Here is a 19,079-nt window from a genome sequence, read left to right on the forward strand (position 1 = left end):
ACTACGGCTTTCTTATCTAGGTCTTGTTTTTCTGAAGTTTCTTTTTTTTTTTGTCTTATTGAGGAAAAAAATATATGATTGTTTTAACACAGTGATTAATATTCAGTTTTTTAGTTCTTATATCTATTGTGTGATATACAGGGTGGGTTAAAAGTAGGTTTACAGTTGTGAGTACACAAAACACAGAATTTATTCTTGTATTATTATTTAATTATTGTATTATTTTCCATACAAACAACTGTAAACCTACTTTTGCCCTACCCTGTATATTTCATTCTTCTTTGGAGATACTTTTCTTGGAGTTTACTGGTTACTTAATTTTTTGAGTTACTACACATCTCTCATCTTGGGATTTATTTTTTTTCTAGGCTAGTAACACATCTTCCTCTTTCTGTGTTTACATTCTGGTTTTGTTAGAGAACATCTTCAAGTAGTTACCTCAAAAAAGGTGCCTGGGAAGTAAAATTTCGGAGTCCTTGCCTATTTGAAAGTGACTTTATGTTGTCCTCATGTTTGATTAATAATTTAGCTGAATGTGAGAGTCTAAGTTCAAAATCATTTTCCTTCAGAACCATGGATGGTGTAATTAGGAAAGGGAAATATGGGGCATTAAATTTGTTTATATGGTTTTATATCTTAGGAAAAGACTTAAAGATCTAAAAAATAACATTGGTTCGTTTTGGGTGGCATACATATACTTTTTTTTTTTTTTCTTAAAATTTTTTCTTCAGTGAAAGTGATCTTTTCTTTCCTGTTTCAAGAATTTTATAATCATGTGGTAAGCTGTGGGTCTTCTTTCCTGATCTCTCCTTGGTGTTTGATGGGTGCTTTCAATTTAAAGGCCTTCTTCTAGGTTAGAGAAATTAAAAAATGTTTTCTTAAAAATTTTCTTTTCTTGTTTCTCTCCTTACCCTTCTGTGATTGGTTTTCTGCTTCTCTTATCTCTCTTTTTCATCTTTTGTTCAATGAGATTTCCCCAATTTTGCATTCTTTTTTTTCCCTTTAATTGATTTAAAAATTACAGCAGTCATATTTCTGATTTTCAAGAAGGCTTCCTGTCTTGGTTGTTCCTTTCTTTATATATTGTGTTTGTTTCATGATTTTCTTTCATCTCTCTGAAGATACTGAAGACTATATACCTAGTTAGAAAAGACCAGTGACCCCAGTAGACTTTCTATTCATTTTGTTATAGCCACAGTTGCCTTTCTACTTTTTCCATTACTCATTTATCTATTCATGAAATACTTATAAATACCTGTCGTTTAATAGGCACTGCTCTAGGTGCTATGAGTACAACAGTGAACAAAACAAAAGTCCCTATCTTCATTTAACTTGCATTCTAGTGGAGGAGATACACAATAAGATAAATAAATAAAAATCATAGTGTGCTGTGTAATGGTAAGTTCTGAGGTGGAAAAATATTGAGTAAAAACTTTAAGGGAGTCTGGCCAGTGTGCTCAGTGGTTGAGCATCAACCTATGAACCAGAAGGTCACGGTTCAATTCCCCGTCAGGGCACATGCCAGGGTTGCAGGCTCGATCCCCAGCGGGGGATGTGTAGGAGGCAGCCAATCAATGATGCCCTCTCATCATTGATGTTTCTATCTCTCTCTCCCTCTCCCTTCCTCTCTGAAATCAATAAAAATATATTTAAAAAAACTTTAAGGGAAATGAGGAAGGGAAATGCTGACATCTTAGGGATAATTTTTCCAGGTGGAAATCTTTAAGTACAAAGGTCTGATATTAGAGTGTTGAGGAAAAGCAAGAATACCGTGGCCAGACCTAAGTGAAAGAGAGGAAGAATAATGGAAGGTGAAGTTAGAAAGGGAACTGGAGGCCAGATGTTAGATTTTAGAGGACACAACTAGGGTAAAATTAATGTTAACTCTAAGCTTGAGGCCTGAACAACTGGAAAAATATATCAGTCATCAAATGGCATGAGAAAGACTCAGGCATTCATTGAGATGGAAAAGTTATAGAAAGAATAGTTTGGGGGTTGGTACATAGCAGAAGTTCAGTTGAACGTGTTAAATTTGAGAAGTTATATTGCATATTGGATATGCAGAAGAGAGATGTGAATTATGAACTTACAAATTTGGGAGTCATCAATATATAAATGACAGAGACAGGAGATTACATGGAATTGCTTAGGTGGGGAGAATAGATAGAATAAAGGAGAGGTTTAAGGGCTGAATCTTTGGGTACTCCAATGGGTTAAGGAGGTCAGAAAGATAAGGAGGAGACCAGCAAAGAACAGTGGAATAAGAAATTGAAGGACAACCAGACAAATATTCTAGAAGCCAAGTAAGAAAGTATTTTAAGAGAAAAATGTCAAAATAAGAGTAGGACTGAAAACTAACCACTGAATTTATCAATGAGGAGGTTGTTGGTGACTTTGACTAAAGCAGTTATGGTGAAGTCATGGTGGGGTTTGGAAAAGAGGCAAAAACCTGTTGGCAAAGGTTTAAGAAGGAATGAGAGAAAGGACTATACAGATAATGATTTTAGAAAAGCAAGCAATGTCAGTTGCTGCAGGCACAAGTGGGAGTGAGAGGTTTTGTTTTGTTTTGTTTGATAGGAATGATTATAGAGAGAAGGGAAGTTTCTGGAGTGATGTTCTTGATAGATACAGAAGGGATGGACTCATCTGCATAAATACAATAATTGTCCGTAGCTAGGAGAACATGCAGCTCATCCATAATAAAAGGATATAAAATAGATTATATGGAGGAGATTCAGGTAGGTGGGGTGTTTGTTGTTGTAGGACTTAGCAGGAGGTTGTGCCATGTTGTTTATTGGAACAGGAGATGGAAAAATGAGGTGTTAGGGTATTAAGAAGAGAGGAGAAAGTATGAAATATTTACCCAGAAGAGCAGCATACTGAATAAATCAGAGAAACATAGTATAATTGCCATGAGCGTTAAGGACACAGTTGAGATTATGATGATGAAATTCAAGTGAGACCAGCTGGCATCTTGGTGTACTTTCCTCTGGCTAAATGAAGCTGCAAGGTTATAGGCCCAGAGTAGCAAAGTTGAATTTAATCTGCAACTTGCCATAGTCTCAATTTCAAGGGTTCCATTCTTCTATCTTTCCAGTACTGTCTCTAGTATCTCAACTCTAAGAGACAGCCCTTTTATGCCCAACATGACCCACTAATCCTTTTCATTGTCCACCCAATCCATGTCTTCACTTCCCTCCAAACCCACCTTCAATTCCCTTGCCCTTTTTTCTCTTCATGGAATTGACTAAACTACAACCCTTTACTCACATTTCTGTTCCAATGTCACCTTATTGGAGAGGATGACCCTGACCATCCTAAATAGTTTGTGTAATTCCCTCACTTCTAATTACTTTCTATTCTCTTACACTGCTTTATTTTTCTTGTTAACATTTATCACTACCTGATTGATCATTTATTTATCTAATGAATGAATTCTTTTTTTTTCTAGCTCCTCCCACCAGAATGTAAGCTCCATGATAGAGTTGGAACTTTGTTTTGTTCATTATTGTATCCCCACCATCTAGAACAGTACTTGCCCTATCATAGGCATTCGAACATAGTTGGTGAATGAATAAAGTCACAAACCACCCTCAGAGGATAAGGGAATTATAGTACAGTGGCTAAGAGTCCAGCTCCGAAGTCTATCAAGTGAGTTTGTGACTTAACTTTGCTCAGCCTCCACTTGTCATCTGCACAGAGGAACTGAGTAGTACTTACTTCAAAGAGCTATTAAGATGAAATGAAAAAAATAACAACGATGAAATGAGATGATATGTGTGAACATCTTACAGGGTACTTAACACACAAAATCTCTGGATTTTCTTCTGTAGTCTTTCCATACTTGAAATTAGAGATTGTATCTGCTTACAAGGCTTGTGACTCTTTTCCCAGCAACCTGAGATTCTTGGCTTGAGTGACTTGCCCACAGTCTAGGATGACTTTAGTACTCTAGACCCCACTTTCTACCTTTCCTCTTACCAAGACTTCTCATACATCCCCTCCTTCCCGCAGGAACCGTGTTCAGTTTACTGTCACACCGCTAACCTTCCTGGTAAAGTAATTCATGCTCAGGTATTAGCGTTTGTTAATGGCAGATTATGCTATTCCTGTCAGTATTTGAATTTAATTTAGAGACTAATATTTTTAAAGTAAAGCAAACAATGGTGAAAATAATATGAAGTGACTAAGGGCCGTTTTGTTTTGGTGTTTTGTTTTGTTTTTACATTCCTTAGCTCACTTCCTACAGGTGGCTGCCAACTTCATCTCTAAGTTAGAGCAGTTATGATTATACCTTACCTTTCTTTCCAAGCATATTATACGCAACATGCATTTCCTTAAACAGAATCATAGAGGCTTAGATTCAAAGGGGCTTCAGAGATTATCAGGACTAGAGGCTTTCAATCCCCCCCCCTTCTTTTTAAAGAAGCAAAACCCTTTTCTCAAGTGAAATGTTATGTGGAAACTTCATATATAGATGAATAAAAGCACAGCTGATTCCTAAACCCGGGACTCCAAGCTGTGTAGGTCTCTCTTTGTTGTCTGGGGCAGTCCCCTGAGGGCACTTCCATGGAACCCTTAGGGCTCCCCAGAGTGCTGTTTTAAAACCACTAATTTACACCGACCCTTTCATTTTCCAGCTGAGGAAATACCCGGGGAGTTTGTGTTTTATCCAGTGTTACAGGGTAAATTAGTCGGATTAAGAGCAGTCCTCTCATGTGCCACACTTAGGAAAATACTATTAGACAGGGATGGAACGTCTTATTTCTGATGCAGATAACTTTTACTATCTCATTTCTTTTAATTAGCAATTTTTTATTTAGTGTAATACATGTGGGACACTTTCTGTGGCTGTAACTGATACAGAGAAGTAGGAGATAGAACCCTTTGCCTTAAGAAAGCATCTAGTATACTTGGGAAGATAACACATGCAGTTGAAAAGCTATAATACATTGAAACACAGCTTCAGGAGTTGAGATGTAGCAAAGCAGTGTGGAATTAATTAAAAATAAATAAATTAGAAATAAATAATAAGCTCTGTTGGAACTCGGGGGGTGGGGGAAGCTACTCCAGTTGAGCTAGAGAAAGTTTTAAAGAGAAGTGACTGAGCTGAGTAGGACTTGGCTCAATAACTAAGTGTAAGGCAATTAATACTGTGAATAAGAGCAGAGTTTTGTGTGTCTTCCAGCTCCTTCACTTGCCTCTGTATAATATTGAGCAAGTTCTTAACCTTTGAGCCTGCTACTTCATTGGCAAAACAGTGATATATGGCAGGTATATTAATTAAGGACATACTAATTGGTGAAATATAAACCTTAAAATGTCACAATAAAAGTTTATCACAATAAAAGTTTATTTCTCCCTTGTATCAGCGTCTATGTTCAACAGCTTTCCCGAGGTCCTTCAGGGACCCAGGTTCTTTCTCTTTTGGTTTCCACCTTCCCTAGGTCTTTTTTTTTTTTCTGGACAGAGTGGGGAATTCTGCTGGGGAGGTTTTCAGGAGCTTGGCCGGAAGGTCATGTACAACACTGCCCATTTTCTATTGGCCAAGCTGATTTACAAAGTTATACCTAAACACAGAGGAGATAGTTAAGTGTGCAAAATTTGGAAAGAAAATAAGTCTTCATGTGCACATAGAGATCTCTGCGACCTCATAGAGTTGTTAGGAGGATTGGAGGAAATAATGTATGTGTCATGCTTTGTACAGGGCATAACATGTAGAGGTACTTAAACATCCTTTTCAAAGGAAAGGAAAATTTATATAATGTTTTGCTGAGTATGGACAATTTACTTAATTTTTATTAACATGTGTTTTAACCTTTTTGGAGAGGTATCTGTTTATTTTTAATTTTTGGTAATGATAATATTCAAATGCTTCTTCTTGGCAAATTCTTTGTTTCTTTTTCTGTTAGCATGGTGTTATTGCAACAGAAGATGAAGAATATTTTATTGAACCATTAAAGAATACCACAGAGGATTCCAAACAGTTTAGTTATGAAAATGGCCATCCCCATGTAATTTACAAAAAGTCTACCCTTCAGCAACGGCATATGTATGATCACTCCCATTGCGGGGTTTCTGGTGAGTGAGCGACATACTGTATTGTGTTGCCATTCTGTTTCTTCTGGCAAGGTTAACAATAATAAGCAAATAATAATTTGAGTAATTAAAATGATAATGTCCAGAGTCCTCTCTAAAAATGTCACCCATCAGTAGTGTTAAGTCAATCTTGGAATCTCTTTGAAATAGAAATCTGTGTAAAATTCTATTACTTTTGAAGGGGAAAGAAGCCTACCTTATTTCATCCAGGTAGTAGTTATAGTTCTCATGCACAGGTGTTTCATAGCACTTGGTGCTGTTTGCTTAGCTTGATATTTTTATGCTAGCGACAGGAATCTAGACACTTGACTAAGACTTGAAGAGTTTTAAGGTGGTATTTGAGGATGTAAACATATATAGAAGGAGCAACACACCTAAACTTCAGTGGCCAAAGAAGGCTTCATGGAAGAAGTGACTTCTAAACTGAGGCCCAAGGGGTAAGACAGGGTAGCTGGCAAAGGTAGAGGGAGCAGTTGGTAGCGTTCCATATAGAGGAAACAGCATTTACAAAGGTTCTGAATCTGAAGAGAGAATGTCATGTTCCAGGAATTGACAGTTCATATAACTGGATATTAGAATGTGGGTTGGAGAAATAGGGGTGAGATTCTTAGTAGTTGGGGGTGTGGTAGTGAGTGATGAAACTGGAGAAATTAGAAGAGGCCAAATCAAATCACAAAGGCCTTATAAACCACGTTAAGGAGTTTGTTTATCCTAAGTGTGCTGGAAAACCTTTGAAAGGTTTTATGCAGTAGGAATCACATGGTCAGATCTGGATTTCATAAAGATTACTCTGGCAGCCATCTAGAGACTGAATTAAAGAAGAGCAAGACTAGAGCTAGGGAATTAGGAGGCTGTTCAGTCTAAAGATTAGAAAACTTAGAGAAATAGAGGACATGGCATAACATAGTAGAAAGAACACGGGCTTTGGTGTAGCTTTGGACAAATTACCCAACCTCTCTCTCTGAGTACTCCTTTTATTACACATTAGTTACTCAGTTAAATTGTAGCTATCATTATTGGGGTAACTGTTTCTAGCATTAAAAGAAAACACACACTCACACACACACACACACACACACACACACACACACACATATGACTAGATTTGTTCTTCCGTGTAGTTATAGTAGCTGAAACTAGGGGCATCGTATTTCAAAGGCAGATTTCAGCTTAATGCAGAGAAGAATTCTCCAACAAGTAGTTTTAATGAAAAATGGGTTCAATACGTAGATTTGTAAAAAACGGAGTGGATTGCCTTGCAATTAGTGAATGCATCACCCTTTTGTTTCTTTTGTGTCCTTCATGGGCTCCTTATTTTCTGCTTCAAGTATAAGTGTTCTTTAAAGTTCTTTCCTCAAATGACTGTTCTTATTCTGCATTCTCTCTTCTTGAGTAATCTCTGAGGTCCTTTGTTGGTCAGAATAATTAGTACTAGAAAAACGCCACTTCAAGTGAATCCACTTAGGGCATGAAATAAAATTTCATAGTAAATAATAAAAAAAATGTTTAATTGGTCTTTGTATTGAGTAAGGAATCTAAACATTATGGAAGTAGTTTATTTTATCTTATGTTTAAGAAAGTTAGGCTATAAGTACAACTATCTATAATTTTGTAAAAATGAGGATTAAAATATTTAGTTGTTTATTATAATTTTTAGTAGTCAAATTATCCTCTTTTGTTGTTAATCCTAAACCAAGGATATTTTTCCATTGATTTTTAGAGAGAGTGGAGGGAGGGGGAGAGACAGAGAGAGAAACATCAATGTGAGAGACACATTGATTGGTTGCCTCCTGCACATGCCCTGACCATGGCCAGGGATCAAGCCTGCAACCGAGGTAAGTGCCCTAGACTGGAATCGAACTCAGGATCATTGAGTCTGCAGGCCGATGCTCTATCCACTGAGCCAAACTGGCCAGTGCAAATCATCCCCTTTTGAAGTGCCTATCTCATTAAGTGGTCTTACTCAGGCAGATCATTATTTTTTTAACTAGAGGCCCGATGCATGAAATTTGTGCAAGAGTAGGCCTTCCTTCCCTGGCTGCCTGCTCTGGCTTCCCTCTGACACCCAGGACCCGGGCTTCCCTCACAGTCCCGGCTTCGTCCGGAAGGTCGTCTGGTCCAATTAGCATATTATGCTTTTATTAGATGGTTTAGGCATGAGTCAAATTGCCATCATGAAATTCTGCTCTTTTTGGGGAAGATTTTCTTCTACAATCTCCCCCCCTGCATTACTGAGACTGTTCCATAAATGGTCCTTGCTTTTAATCTGTTCCATTCAATAGCCATTTCTACCACCCCTAGCACCAGTTGATTTAGTTCATACCCTCATTGTCTCTTGCCTAGTACACTGTAATTGCTTCTAACTGGTCTTTCTGTCTCCAACTTTGTCTTTCTGCCACCTAGATCTGGCTGTACTACACACCTTCAAACACTTCACTGGCTTCCCAATAATGGGAATATGGTAGCAGTCCCCTAAGTTCTGTGAGAATGTCATTAGATGTTATTGGGAAAAAAGTGTTTTGTATTCAATAAGTTTGGGAAATGTCTGGTTAAGAACTACTGATCTTTTTTTTTATTATATATATTTTATTGAGTTTTTACAGAGAGGAAGGGAGAGAGATAGAGAGTTAGAAACATTGATGAGAGAGAAACACCGATCAGCTGCCTCCTGCACATCTCCTACTGGGGATGTGCCCGCAACCCAGGTACATGCCCTTGACCGGAATCAAACCTGGGACCTTTCAGTCCACAGGCTGACGCTCTATCCACTGAGCCAAACGGGTTTCGGCAAGAACTACTGATCTTAATTGTGATACTATTTCAACAGCTTAGTTCAAGACACTAACTTACTGAGTTTCAAAAATATTTGACTGATTCTTCTCATGGTCATATTCATCTTATTTCTTAAAATTTATAACTTCTCCCAAAGTCATATTTAAAAGGAAAGGTTAAAGAAGTTAGAAAGATAGAGAAAGTACCACTTTCTGTCAAGTATATAAATTAATCTAATTTTTTCTTACTAAATTTTTCAATAAGTGGAGGGTCAAAAGATTTTCTGTATATAAGGAAATATAAGTGAGATATGCAGAGGACCTGTACCTGCTCAAGTTTATTAAGTGAAAATGAATATAAATGAGGCAAGTATTTACAAATGCCATAGCACTAACAGATTTCCTGTGCACTGAAGAACCAAATGTCTAGAAAACCGTGGGTCAACCACAGTCCACATTGAGATGTAGTTTAAAGTGAGTCATGCTGGAATCATTCTAATGCCCTCTACCTCTAGGTTTTGGAAAAGAAATACTCTGGGTACTCTGTCAGTATAAATAGTTGTAGACTGCAAAATTAAGTGAAAAATTTATTCAAAGCTTTTTAGAATTGAGATAGCTAGTGTACTAGAATTGCTCTAATTAAGATAGTTTAATAAGAGCATCTTACTTTAAAAATAAATGCTCATCTTAGGAATAGACTTTTGCAACATTAATGTTCTTCATCAGAACTGTCTTAGGCTGTTTAGAAAATTAGTGCTCTAGTTGCTTTTTAAACAACCTTAAGTGATTTTTTAAAATACCTATTCTAAATTTAAAAGTATTATGATGTAATCACTTACTGGAATAATGTGAAATGATTATTTGAAAATTCTTTTTATTAAGTAGTTCATTTGGTTTATTTTGTTCTTACGAGCAGTTGAATATTAATAAAATATTTTTATTAAGTAATACATTAGATTTATTTTGTTTTCATAAGCAATTGAATGTTTGATTTTTTATATAATTATTTTGAAAACTTTAAAGAGTTTAATTTTCTGACTACTGAATTTCCTCATCCCCTCCCCTCACTTTGAAAAATCTTAATACGTTAGAGAATTTATGAGAAGCGTGTCTAAAGGAAAGACCTATAAATAAATAAATGTAATTAATGAGCCTACCTGAACTAGTTAATTGTTTCTGTTGTAGACCTCATAGGTGGCAACCCTTGGTGGCTGAATGACACATCTCCTTTTCCTTCTGCACCACCAACGAATGGCACACACAGACCGAGGAGATCGATAAGCATCGAGCGCTTTGTGGAGACATTAGTCGTGGCAGACAAAATGATGGTGTCCTATCATGGCCGCAAAGACATTGAACATTACATTTTGAGTGTAATGAATATTGTAAGTTTGATCCCTCTACATAATATTTAAATTTAATAGTTTTGTTATGTGTATTTTTTTTTTTTTTACTAAGGTCATAGATTTTTATTGGGAAATAATGATTTTAAGAATTTATTCCTCTAAAATGAAAAAGACGTGATCTACTAATGTTTCAGTTCCATAGACAATGCATTTAAAGTGATCTTATTATTTTCAGATAATATGACTTTTTAATTAGTTAGGTCGTATTAAATCTTGCTGAAGAGGTTTTCTTTCACTTGACACATCAGCTCATCCTCTTAATCACTGTGTTGTCGTTCATCTTTAGGAGAAAATATTTCTTGAGGTAGACTTGGACCTTTTACCGAGGCGTCTGGAGGGTATTGCTCTAAGTGACGGGATGAAAGAAAACTGTTTTTATACATAGTAGCTAAATTCATGAACAATTATTTTGCCACTCTATAAAAATATTAATCACCCTATGATTTTTGTCTGACTTTGTGTCTTTTCTTATTTTCTGGAGGTCAGGTTGCCAAACTTTACCGTGATTCCAGCATAGGAAACGTTGTGAATATTATAGTGGTCCGCTTAATTGTTCTCACGGATGATCAGGTAAGAATGAGTTAGTTTATAAATCTAAAATCTTGACAGGCTATAGAATTATGTATTATAAAACAATATATTGCATTATTGCTCCTCTTAGGAAGTTCTAGTTGAGTATGATTTTCAGCACTGAGCATTTAGCAAATTTTTAAAAAAATATATTTTTATTGATTTCAGAGAGGAAGGAAGAGGGAGCGAGAGATAGAAACATCCACGATGAGAGAGAATCATGGATCGGCTGCCTCCTGCACGTCCCCCACTGGGGATTGAGCCCATAACCTGGGCATGTGCCCTTAACCGGAATCGAACCTGGGACCTTTCGGTCCCCAGGCCGATGCTCTATCCACTGAGCCAAACCGGCTAGGGCACATTTAGCATACTTAAAGTTTCCAAGAATATACCTCTTATGTCATGTTAGAGCTATATATGTATATTAGCTGTGTGTTTCAGTATAAAAATAAACATTTGCACAACAGACCTTCTAATAGTGGTTTTGGTTGATTTTATATGCTGATAATCACACATAGTCACATTATCTTAAAGCTAGAACTAGAAAGAATGTTTGTTTAATAGTACACTAAATTAGCTCTAGGTCAGATATTACAGAGATAAAAATTGGCAAGAGAGTATTCCTAGAAACCACTGCTTCTAATTATAGCCCCACTTTAGTCTTCAAAAGTTTTAACAACTGACCTTAGTAATTTGTTTGGAACATTTCTGGTATGCATGTTGTATTGCAGCCAAACTTGGAGATAAACCACCATGCAGACAAGTCCCTCAATAGCTTCTGTAAATGGCAGAAATCCATTCTCTCCCACCAAACTGATGGAAACATCATTCCAGAAAATGGGATTGCCCACCACGATAATGCGGTTCTTATGACTAGGTATGGTTTGTTGCAAGTATTTTACCTTTGATTGTTGTGTTTGATTTTGTAACTATATTTGGTTCTATCTAAAGCCTTATTTAGGCAATGAATATAGAGAAAGTAAAATGGTAATTTATTATTCACCACTGAGAAAGAATATATTACACTGTTATTGTGTTTGCATCAAATAAGAAAAAGAAAGATTTAGTTGAGATAGAAATTTAATAAATATCTTACCTTCTACTAAGGTCTGTTCATAGGGTTTAATTGGAAGCACATATTTGCTTTGTGAATTGAACATACTAAATGCAAGATTTTTAAAAGCATGAGAAAAATATATTTTAAAACTAAAAATGTCATCACTCTTGGTTATAACATATATTAATTATTCTTAACTCCAAGTGTTAAAAGAGTGGACATCAGTAGTTACACCGTTTACTTAGATGAATGTTTATTTAATTAAAACTATTTAAATTAAGATATGTTTTACACACACACACACACACACACACACATATATATATATATATATATATATGAAGCTTTATTATACTATATGTTGAATAGCTTGTCTCTCAGGCAAACATTATTTAATGGTAACCCAATGATTGCATCTATTTCTTAACCAGTTTTACAAAACTGTTTTCAGATCCATTTTATTCCTTACTTTCCAACAACTCTGTGAAGTAGATATTGTTATTATTTTCCCCATGTAAGAAATGGGGAAACTGGTTCAAAATACTAAGTTGCTCAAGATCATTCAGCTAATAAGTGAAAAAACAGGACTCAAACCCTGGTGTTTCTGTCTATTTTGACTATATTATGCTGTCTTGGATTTTTTATACTTGAGTTATGATTGACTAGAAGTATGCTTAAATCATTTTAAGATAAGTTTGTCTTTTGACCTCTAATCAGCATTTAATATTGAAAACAATAAATAATAACAAAGAACAATAAACAAAGTGGAAGCATTGTTCTATCTTAGCTAAATGCAATAGCCCTTGTTATTTTGATTGTTTCTTTTAATTTGCAAGGCGGTATTTAACATATACTTCATCTGGTGTGCTCATGACTCTACATCAAACACTATGGAGGGAGTAGAAAGAATATGGGATTAGAATCTTTAGACCCAGAATCTTGAGTGAATTTAGCTTAAAAAAAATTTCTCTTAAGAGTTGTAAAGTTTCTGAGTTTATTTTTTTAACAGTTAGACTTACTTTAATTGCCTTCATTTACCTGACATCATAAACCAGAATAATTTGTTTATGACATGCTTGTTGAATAAAAACAAAATGGCACAGTTTTATATTCATATGTGTTGATATATCAGTTTGATAAATTCTGCAATTCCTTGGCATCTTGTGATCTGGAATGATTCCCACATATATTTGAGAAGTTAAAATATTTTAGAAATTGTGCAAATATAGAAAGCTTTGTGTAAAAATATATACAGATATCATTAATGTCAATGAAATTACTTGAGGAAAATGTCTATTAATATGGTTAGGAAAATGATTACAGATATTTACATTGGCTCCTGTATTTATATTTATAAAGCCCTACCTCATCACAAAGACAATGCCCAGTGGCTCTTGATGCTCACATTTTTATTATTGTATCTGCATTGGATTTGTAACTTTTGCATCAAGTGACAGGAGTTACAGCAGCAGTGCACATTTGTAAGTATTTGAGGAGTGAAGTACATCTGGGCAGTTAGCCACTCTGTCTTTGCACTGGCTACATTTGGCTGTCTGACTTGTTACTCTGAATTGGCCCAGATATTTTTTGATCCTCTGCAGAGACCTTTGCTTCAATAAGAACTTTTAGTGCTTTTTTTGATGCCTGAGATTTGAACATAAAATTTTCTTTGTAAACTTGTCTTGAAATGGTCAGACCAGCACTAGAAATGATCTCAGGATTTAATAGGACAGTATTTTAACGGGTTGATATCTCATGTCATTTTATATTGGTTATGTAGTGGAGGTTAGAAATATGTCCCTTTGGGAAGTATAAAATGGATTTGAATTGTTATTGAAGTCTCAAACTAACTTTTACTTTATTTAAAAGTCTACAAGTAATTTTGAATTATTAGGGCCACAGAGTGACTTAGCCAAAGGAGATGGCTGTCATCTCTAATATTTCGGTTTTTGTTGTTGTTGTTATTTGGAGGTTTTACCAGTGCTTGACTCTCCCTTATAAATGTTTGATTTGTGAAATTGAATATGTTTAAATCATACTACTACTTTTAGTAAAAGTAATTATGAGAATTCCATAGACAATTTTATAGTAATGTTGAAAACTGTTTTATGTAACTCACTTATTAACATATTCAGGGCTAGGACTCCGCCATTTAGAGGTACGATAGTGATTTATGTTTGCTTGAAATGGCGGCTCACTAGGGAGAATGTATAATGTATCTATCGAGAATTCCAAAGAAAAATTAATGGATATGTTTATCTCCACTAGGTCTAATTTTGTCCTAGGGATTTAAATGTTTTAAGCAGAAAACCATTTGGAACTATAGTTTCTTAGGTAATAATACTAGTTACTTTTGGAAAAGAGTAGAAAAGCTCAAGATGTTATCTCCTCTTAGCAAATAAAATTTCATTGTTTTATTTTACTGATATAAATGTAAAATAAACTGTGTGCTACAAAGTTATCAGATCACTGTGACTAGACAGAAAGAAACTAAAGTAAAAAAAATTTTGTTATTTTACATGGTATCAAAAATATTGAATTAACACCAAAGAGCATATTAAAACTTTATATATATTTAAATTTTTATATAAATTTATTTTTATACATAAGTATATATATATATATATATATATATATATATATATATATATATATAAAATAAGTGTTATACATCAGCTAACTTTTTAAAAAAATATATTTTATTGATTTTTTTACAGAGAGGAAGGGAGAGGGATAGAGAGTTAGGAACATTGATGAGAGAGAAACATTGATCAGCTGCCTCCTGCACACTCCCCACTGGGGCTGTGCCCGCAACCAAGGTACATTCCCTTGACCGGAATCGAACCTGGACCTTTTAGTCTGCAGGCCGACGCTCTATCCACTGAGCCAAACCAGTTAGGGCTACATCAGCTAACTTTATCTAATCTTTTTAAAAATAATTGAGGTATAATTGACAAATATACAATTGTGTATATTTAAAGTATGCAACATGATGAATTGGTATACACATACATTTTGTGTTGATTACCATAATCAAGTTAATTAACACACTATCACCTCATAGTTACTTTGTTTCTTATTTCTTTTTTTGGGGTGAGACTGTTTAACATCTACTAATTTAGTAAAGTTCAAGTATACATACAGAATTATTAACTATAGTCACTATAGTCATACTGTGTATTAGATCCTCAGAATTTATTCATCCTATAACTAAAAGTGTGTATCCTTTGACTAACATTTCCCCCACCCCCAACCTTGGGCAACTATCATTCTATTCTCAGTTTCTATGAGGTTTTTTTGTTTTGTTTTGTTTGTTTTGCTCTTGTTTTTTTTAAGATTCCACATATAAGTGAGATCAGAGAGTATTTGACTTACTCTCTTTGGTGTATTTCATTTAGCATAATGCCCTTCTGGTTCATCCCTGTTGTTGCAAATGATAAGACTTTCTTCTTGTTATAACTGAATAATATTTTATTATGTATATACTGTATATTACACATTTCTTTTTTCCCCCAGAGGTTGTCTACCATAAATGCAGTTTTTTTTATTTTTGTTAATCCTCACTAGAGGATATTTTTCCATTGATTTTTAGGGAGAGTGGAAGAGAGAGGGAAAGACAGAGAGAAACATCGATGTGAGAGAAACACATTGATTGGTTGCCTTCTACACAGGGCCTGGGCCAGGGAGGAGCCTGCAACCAAGGTACATACCCTTGACCGAAATCAAACCGGGTCCTTTGGTCTGCAGGATGACACTCTATCCATGGAGCCAAACCAACTAGGGCCACAATTGTAATTTTCTTTAAATTTTATTTTTCAATTGCAGTTTATATTCAGAATTATTTTGCATTAGTTTCAGGTGAACAGCATAGTGGTTAGACAATGATATATTTTACAAAGTCTTCCCCTTGATATTTCCAGTACCCACCTGGCACAATACGTAGTTATTACAATATTATTGACTATATTTCCTATGCTATACTTTATGTCACATGACTATTTTGTGACTACCAATTAGGAGTTCTTTTGAATGAGTGTTTTGGGTTTTTTGGAATACCAGAAGTAGAATTGCTGGGTCATAAGTACACCACATGTTCTTTATCCATTCATCTGTTGATGGACACTTAGGTTGTTTTCATATCTTGGCTGTAGTGAATAGTGCTGCAATGAACTCTGAAGTGCAGACATCTCTTCCAGGTACTAATTTATTGATTTAACTTCCTCTGGATATGTTACCTGTAAGTAGGATTGCTAAATCACATGGCAGTTCTACTTTTAAATTGTTGAGGAAACTCCAGCAGGGTAGTCGCCATGCATCTCCATCAGCTGAAGTTAATGTTGGGAGATTTCAGGGGTTCTCAATGGCCCAGGCTGCAGTTGTCTGCAGCAGCAGTGAAGGTTGGTTGGACCACCTGGTCTCTTTTCCTCCCAGTGGGGTATGTGATATGCAGCTGGGGAGGAGATTCCTCTTGGTGCCAGGTCCAGCTTGCAGACACCCGTGGAGCCGGGGACACAGTGCCAGTGCCTGCAGTGTGACAGCAGCTCTAGGAGCTGGTGTACAGGTTGCCCTGCAGTGACGATGGCGTGTGAAATGCGGTACGTACTAAGTGGCTATGAAGACGGAGTCTGACGCATGGGCATGCACGGAGCAGCGGCAGCATTTGGACCCACGATGCGGGCAATGGTGTTGGCTCTGGTTTGTGAGGTGTGGGCATGTGTGGAGCAGCCACGAGGCTGGCGTCTGGAGCATGGGTGAATGCAGAGCGGCCTTGGAGCCGAGGTTTGGAGGGCAGGAGTCAGCGGAGCTACTGTGGCTCTGGAGTCAGGTGTGCTCAGGTTTGGAAGGTGCTGGCAGCCCTCGCCCCAGCGCACCACCACAGCAGCTTCTTTCCCAGTTGTGGAGCAGTGATGGCTATGGGCTACCTGGATGGGAAAGCAGCCAGTGTCCTCTGTGGAGCAGGCTGCTGGGGCCCATGCTGTGGAAGCTGCAGCTGCGGAGCTTGCAGCTGTCGTGAGGGCTGTTGAGGCCCTCAGGGGCACAGGATGCCGGGGTCCTCTGCAGAGCAGGCCACTGAGGACCACGATGGTCTCTATTTTGTGGTTCCCACCCTTTTTCTTTGTTCCTAGTTGTCGTCAGCTATCTCCACTAAGCCGACCTCCCCAGTGATCCCTTCTGTGTAGTTATTCTCCATTTTTGCTCCATTATGTTGCTGTAGGTAGGTGCTTACTTGCACTCTAGAGCCCTTCTCCCAGGGTTCTTTTCATTTGTTGATTGCAGCCTAATTGTTTTTGTGGGGGAATGAAGGTTGGTATCTTCTATTTCATCATCTTGCTGATGTCACTCTGCTGGCTTTACTGAATCTTAACACTTTGCCATACCAAAGAGCCGTTTCATGTCACTTTCTAAAGTGATGTATGAATGCTTCTCTATGGTATATCAACTAACTGACATTGTAGCTCTGAATACCAGAGTTAGTGCCATAATGTATACATCTATGGGAATATGGCCATATGAAATAAATAAACACTAATGGTGGAATAATGAAACCGATCTTTGATTTTTGTGAATTTTTTTAGTTGAAATATCAGTAGCAGTAACATACTGATTGCTTATATAGACTAGATTTATTTAAATATTTCATGATTATTAGTGTTTACCTAAATCATCTTGATAATAACTTTTAAAAAAATGGAATGTGACACTGTATAACTAGGTCAAGAAATGATTAATATTTTTGTACTTGAAACTCTGGAAACAGAATTTAAGAAGATAAAATAGGACTGTATGTATACACTTAAAATGTTACACTTGATACAAAACTCAGATTATCCTTTGTATTGAGAAACTAAATTAATAGCTATTTAGGAATAAAAATTTGCTATTTGACAGATTATTTTAAAACTGTTTATATTTCCTCATGAATTCAGGAAATATCCTCCACAAATTTAAAGTTAAGCCAATTTAAAAATTTATTTTTGTGCAAAAATATTAAAGAAATCCATTGTAGTCTGAAAATCACTAGGAATTTAATAGCATAAAGTGTACTTGCACCAATGTTGAGCAATTAACATGAACACACTAATGCATACATTTCCTGGCTTTGTCTACCATCTAGCATTGGAATAATGTTTTCTATTTTTATGATAGTAATATATAATAGTATATATTTCAGATAGGAATTATAACCTAAATTCTTTTTTTGTAATAGCTTTATTGAGATAAAACTCACAGGCCATACAAATTACTCAAAAGAATGTACACTATTCAATGGAAGTTAGTGTATTCACAGAGTTGTGCACCCATCAACATAATTAATTTTAGAACATTTTCATCATTCCCAAAGGAAGTCATCCCCATTCCCTTCCTCTACCCTACCCTAGCTCCAGTTTTAGCCAATCATTAATTTACTTTTTGTCTCTGTAGGTTTGCCTAATCTAGACTTTTCATATGAATGGAATATGTAATATGCAGACTTTTGTGACTGGCTTCTTTGCATAGTGTTTTCAAGGTTCATTCAGGTTGTAGCATATACCAGAACTTCATTCCTTTTATTAGCCTAAATTCTTGAAAATTCAAGATACAAATCTTTAAGAAATTCATATGTTAATAGGATACTCTGCCATAATTATATTGCCCTTTCAGTTTTTCATTAATAAAATACATAGGACCTATAACTACATCTCAAAATACAGAAGCAAAAATTGCATACCAACTTACATAATTTAGTCATTTAATTAAAATGAGCATATTTATCCTCTTAAGAGATCATGACTATTTGCTTTGATGCTGCTGGAATTTAAAGGGATTATACTTTCCAAAGTGAACTAATGTTTTTAGATGGGAGATTAAAAATAGCTATAAAAAATGGTTTCTTTTTAAAACTTGGCCTGTAATGTATAGATTTAAACAAGTTTTCTTATTTTTTTTAAATATCAGAATTATATATTGGCTTCATGATTACATATTAAAACAAAGGAAAAGAAAATTAAATATGGTACATTGACATTTATTTGGTATGCATTTATGGTTGTTTTTTTTAATTGTTAAGGAAATGCCAGTTAAAATTTTTATGAGCTATTACTAAGTTTTTAAGACTATGCTAGGTTTACAGGCCACAGAAGAATCTTGAATTCAGATTGTGGATGAATTCATTTTGGTATTTGGACATTGTGAAGA

The 19,079-nt window shown here is 35.7% G+C and overlaps 1 protein-coding gene across 6 annotated transcripts in view; it reads left to right on the forward strand.

The window, feature by feature from the left end:
• ADAMTS6 (ADAM metallopeptidase with thrombospondin type 1 motif 6) overlaps positions 1-19,079 on the forward strand; it is a 227,881-nt gene that overhangs the window by 15,280 nt on the left and 193,522 nt on the right. For all 6 annotated transcript variants that reach the window (XR_009452669.1, XM_059694536.1, XM_059694539.1 and 3 more), the window contains exons 4-7: positions 5,913-6,081; positions 10,056-10,255; positions 10,763-10,846; positions 11,578-11,723. Coding sequence is in view for 5 of the 6 variants with exons in the window: in XM_059694536.1 (XP_059550519.1) it covers positions 5,913-6,081; positions 10,056-10,255; positions 10,763-10,846; positions 11,578-11,723 (599 nt within the window). In the remaining variant the exon portion in view is untranslated. The remainder of the gene's footprint in view (positions 1-5,912; positions 6,082-10,055; positions 10,256-10,762; positions 10,847-11,577; positions 11,724-19,079) is intronic.

The sequence above is a fragment of the Myotis daubentonii genome, chromosome 4, assembly GCF_963259705.1.
Source record: "Myotis daubentonii chromosome 4, mMyoDau2.1, whole genome shotgun sequence".
Taxonomy (NCBI): domain Eukaryota; kingdom Metazoa; phylum Chordata; class Mammalia; order Chiroptera; family Vespertilionidae; genus Myotis; species Myotis daubentonii.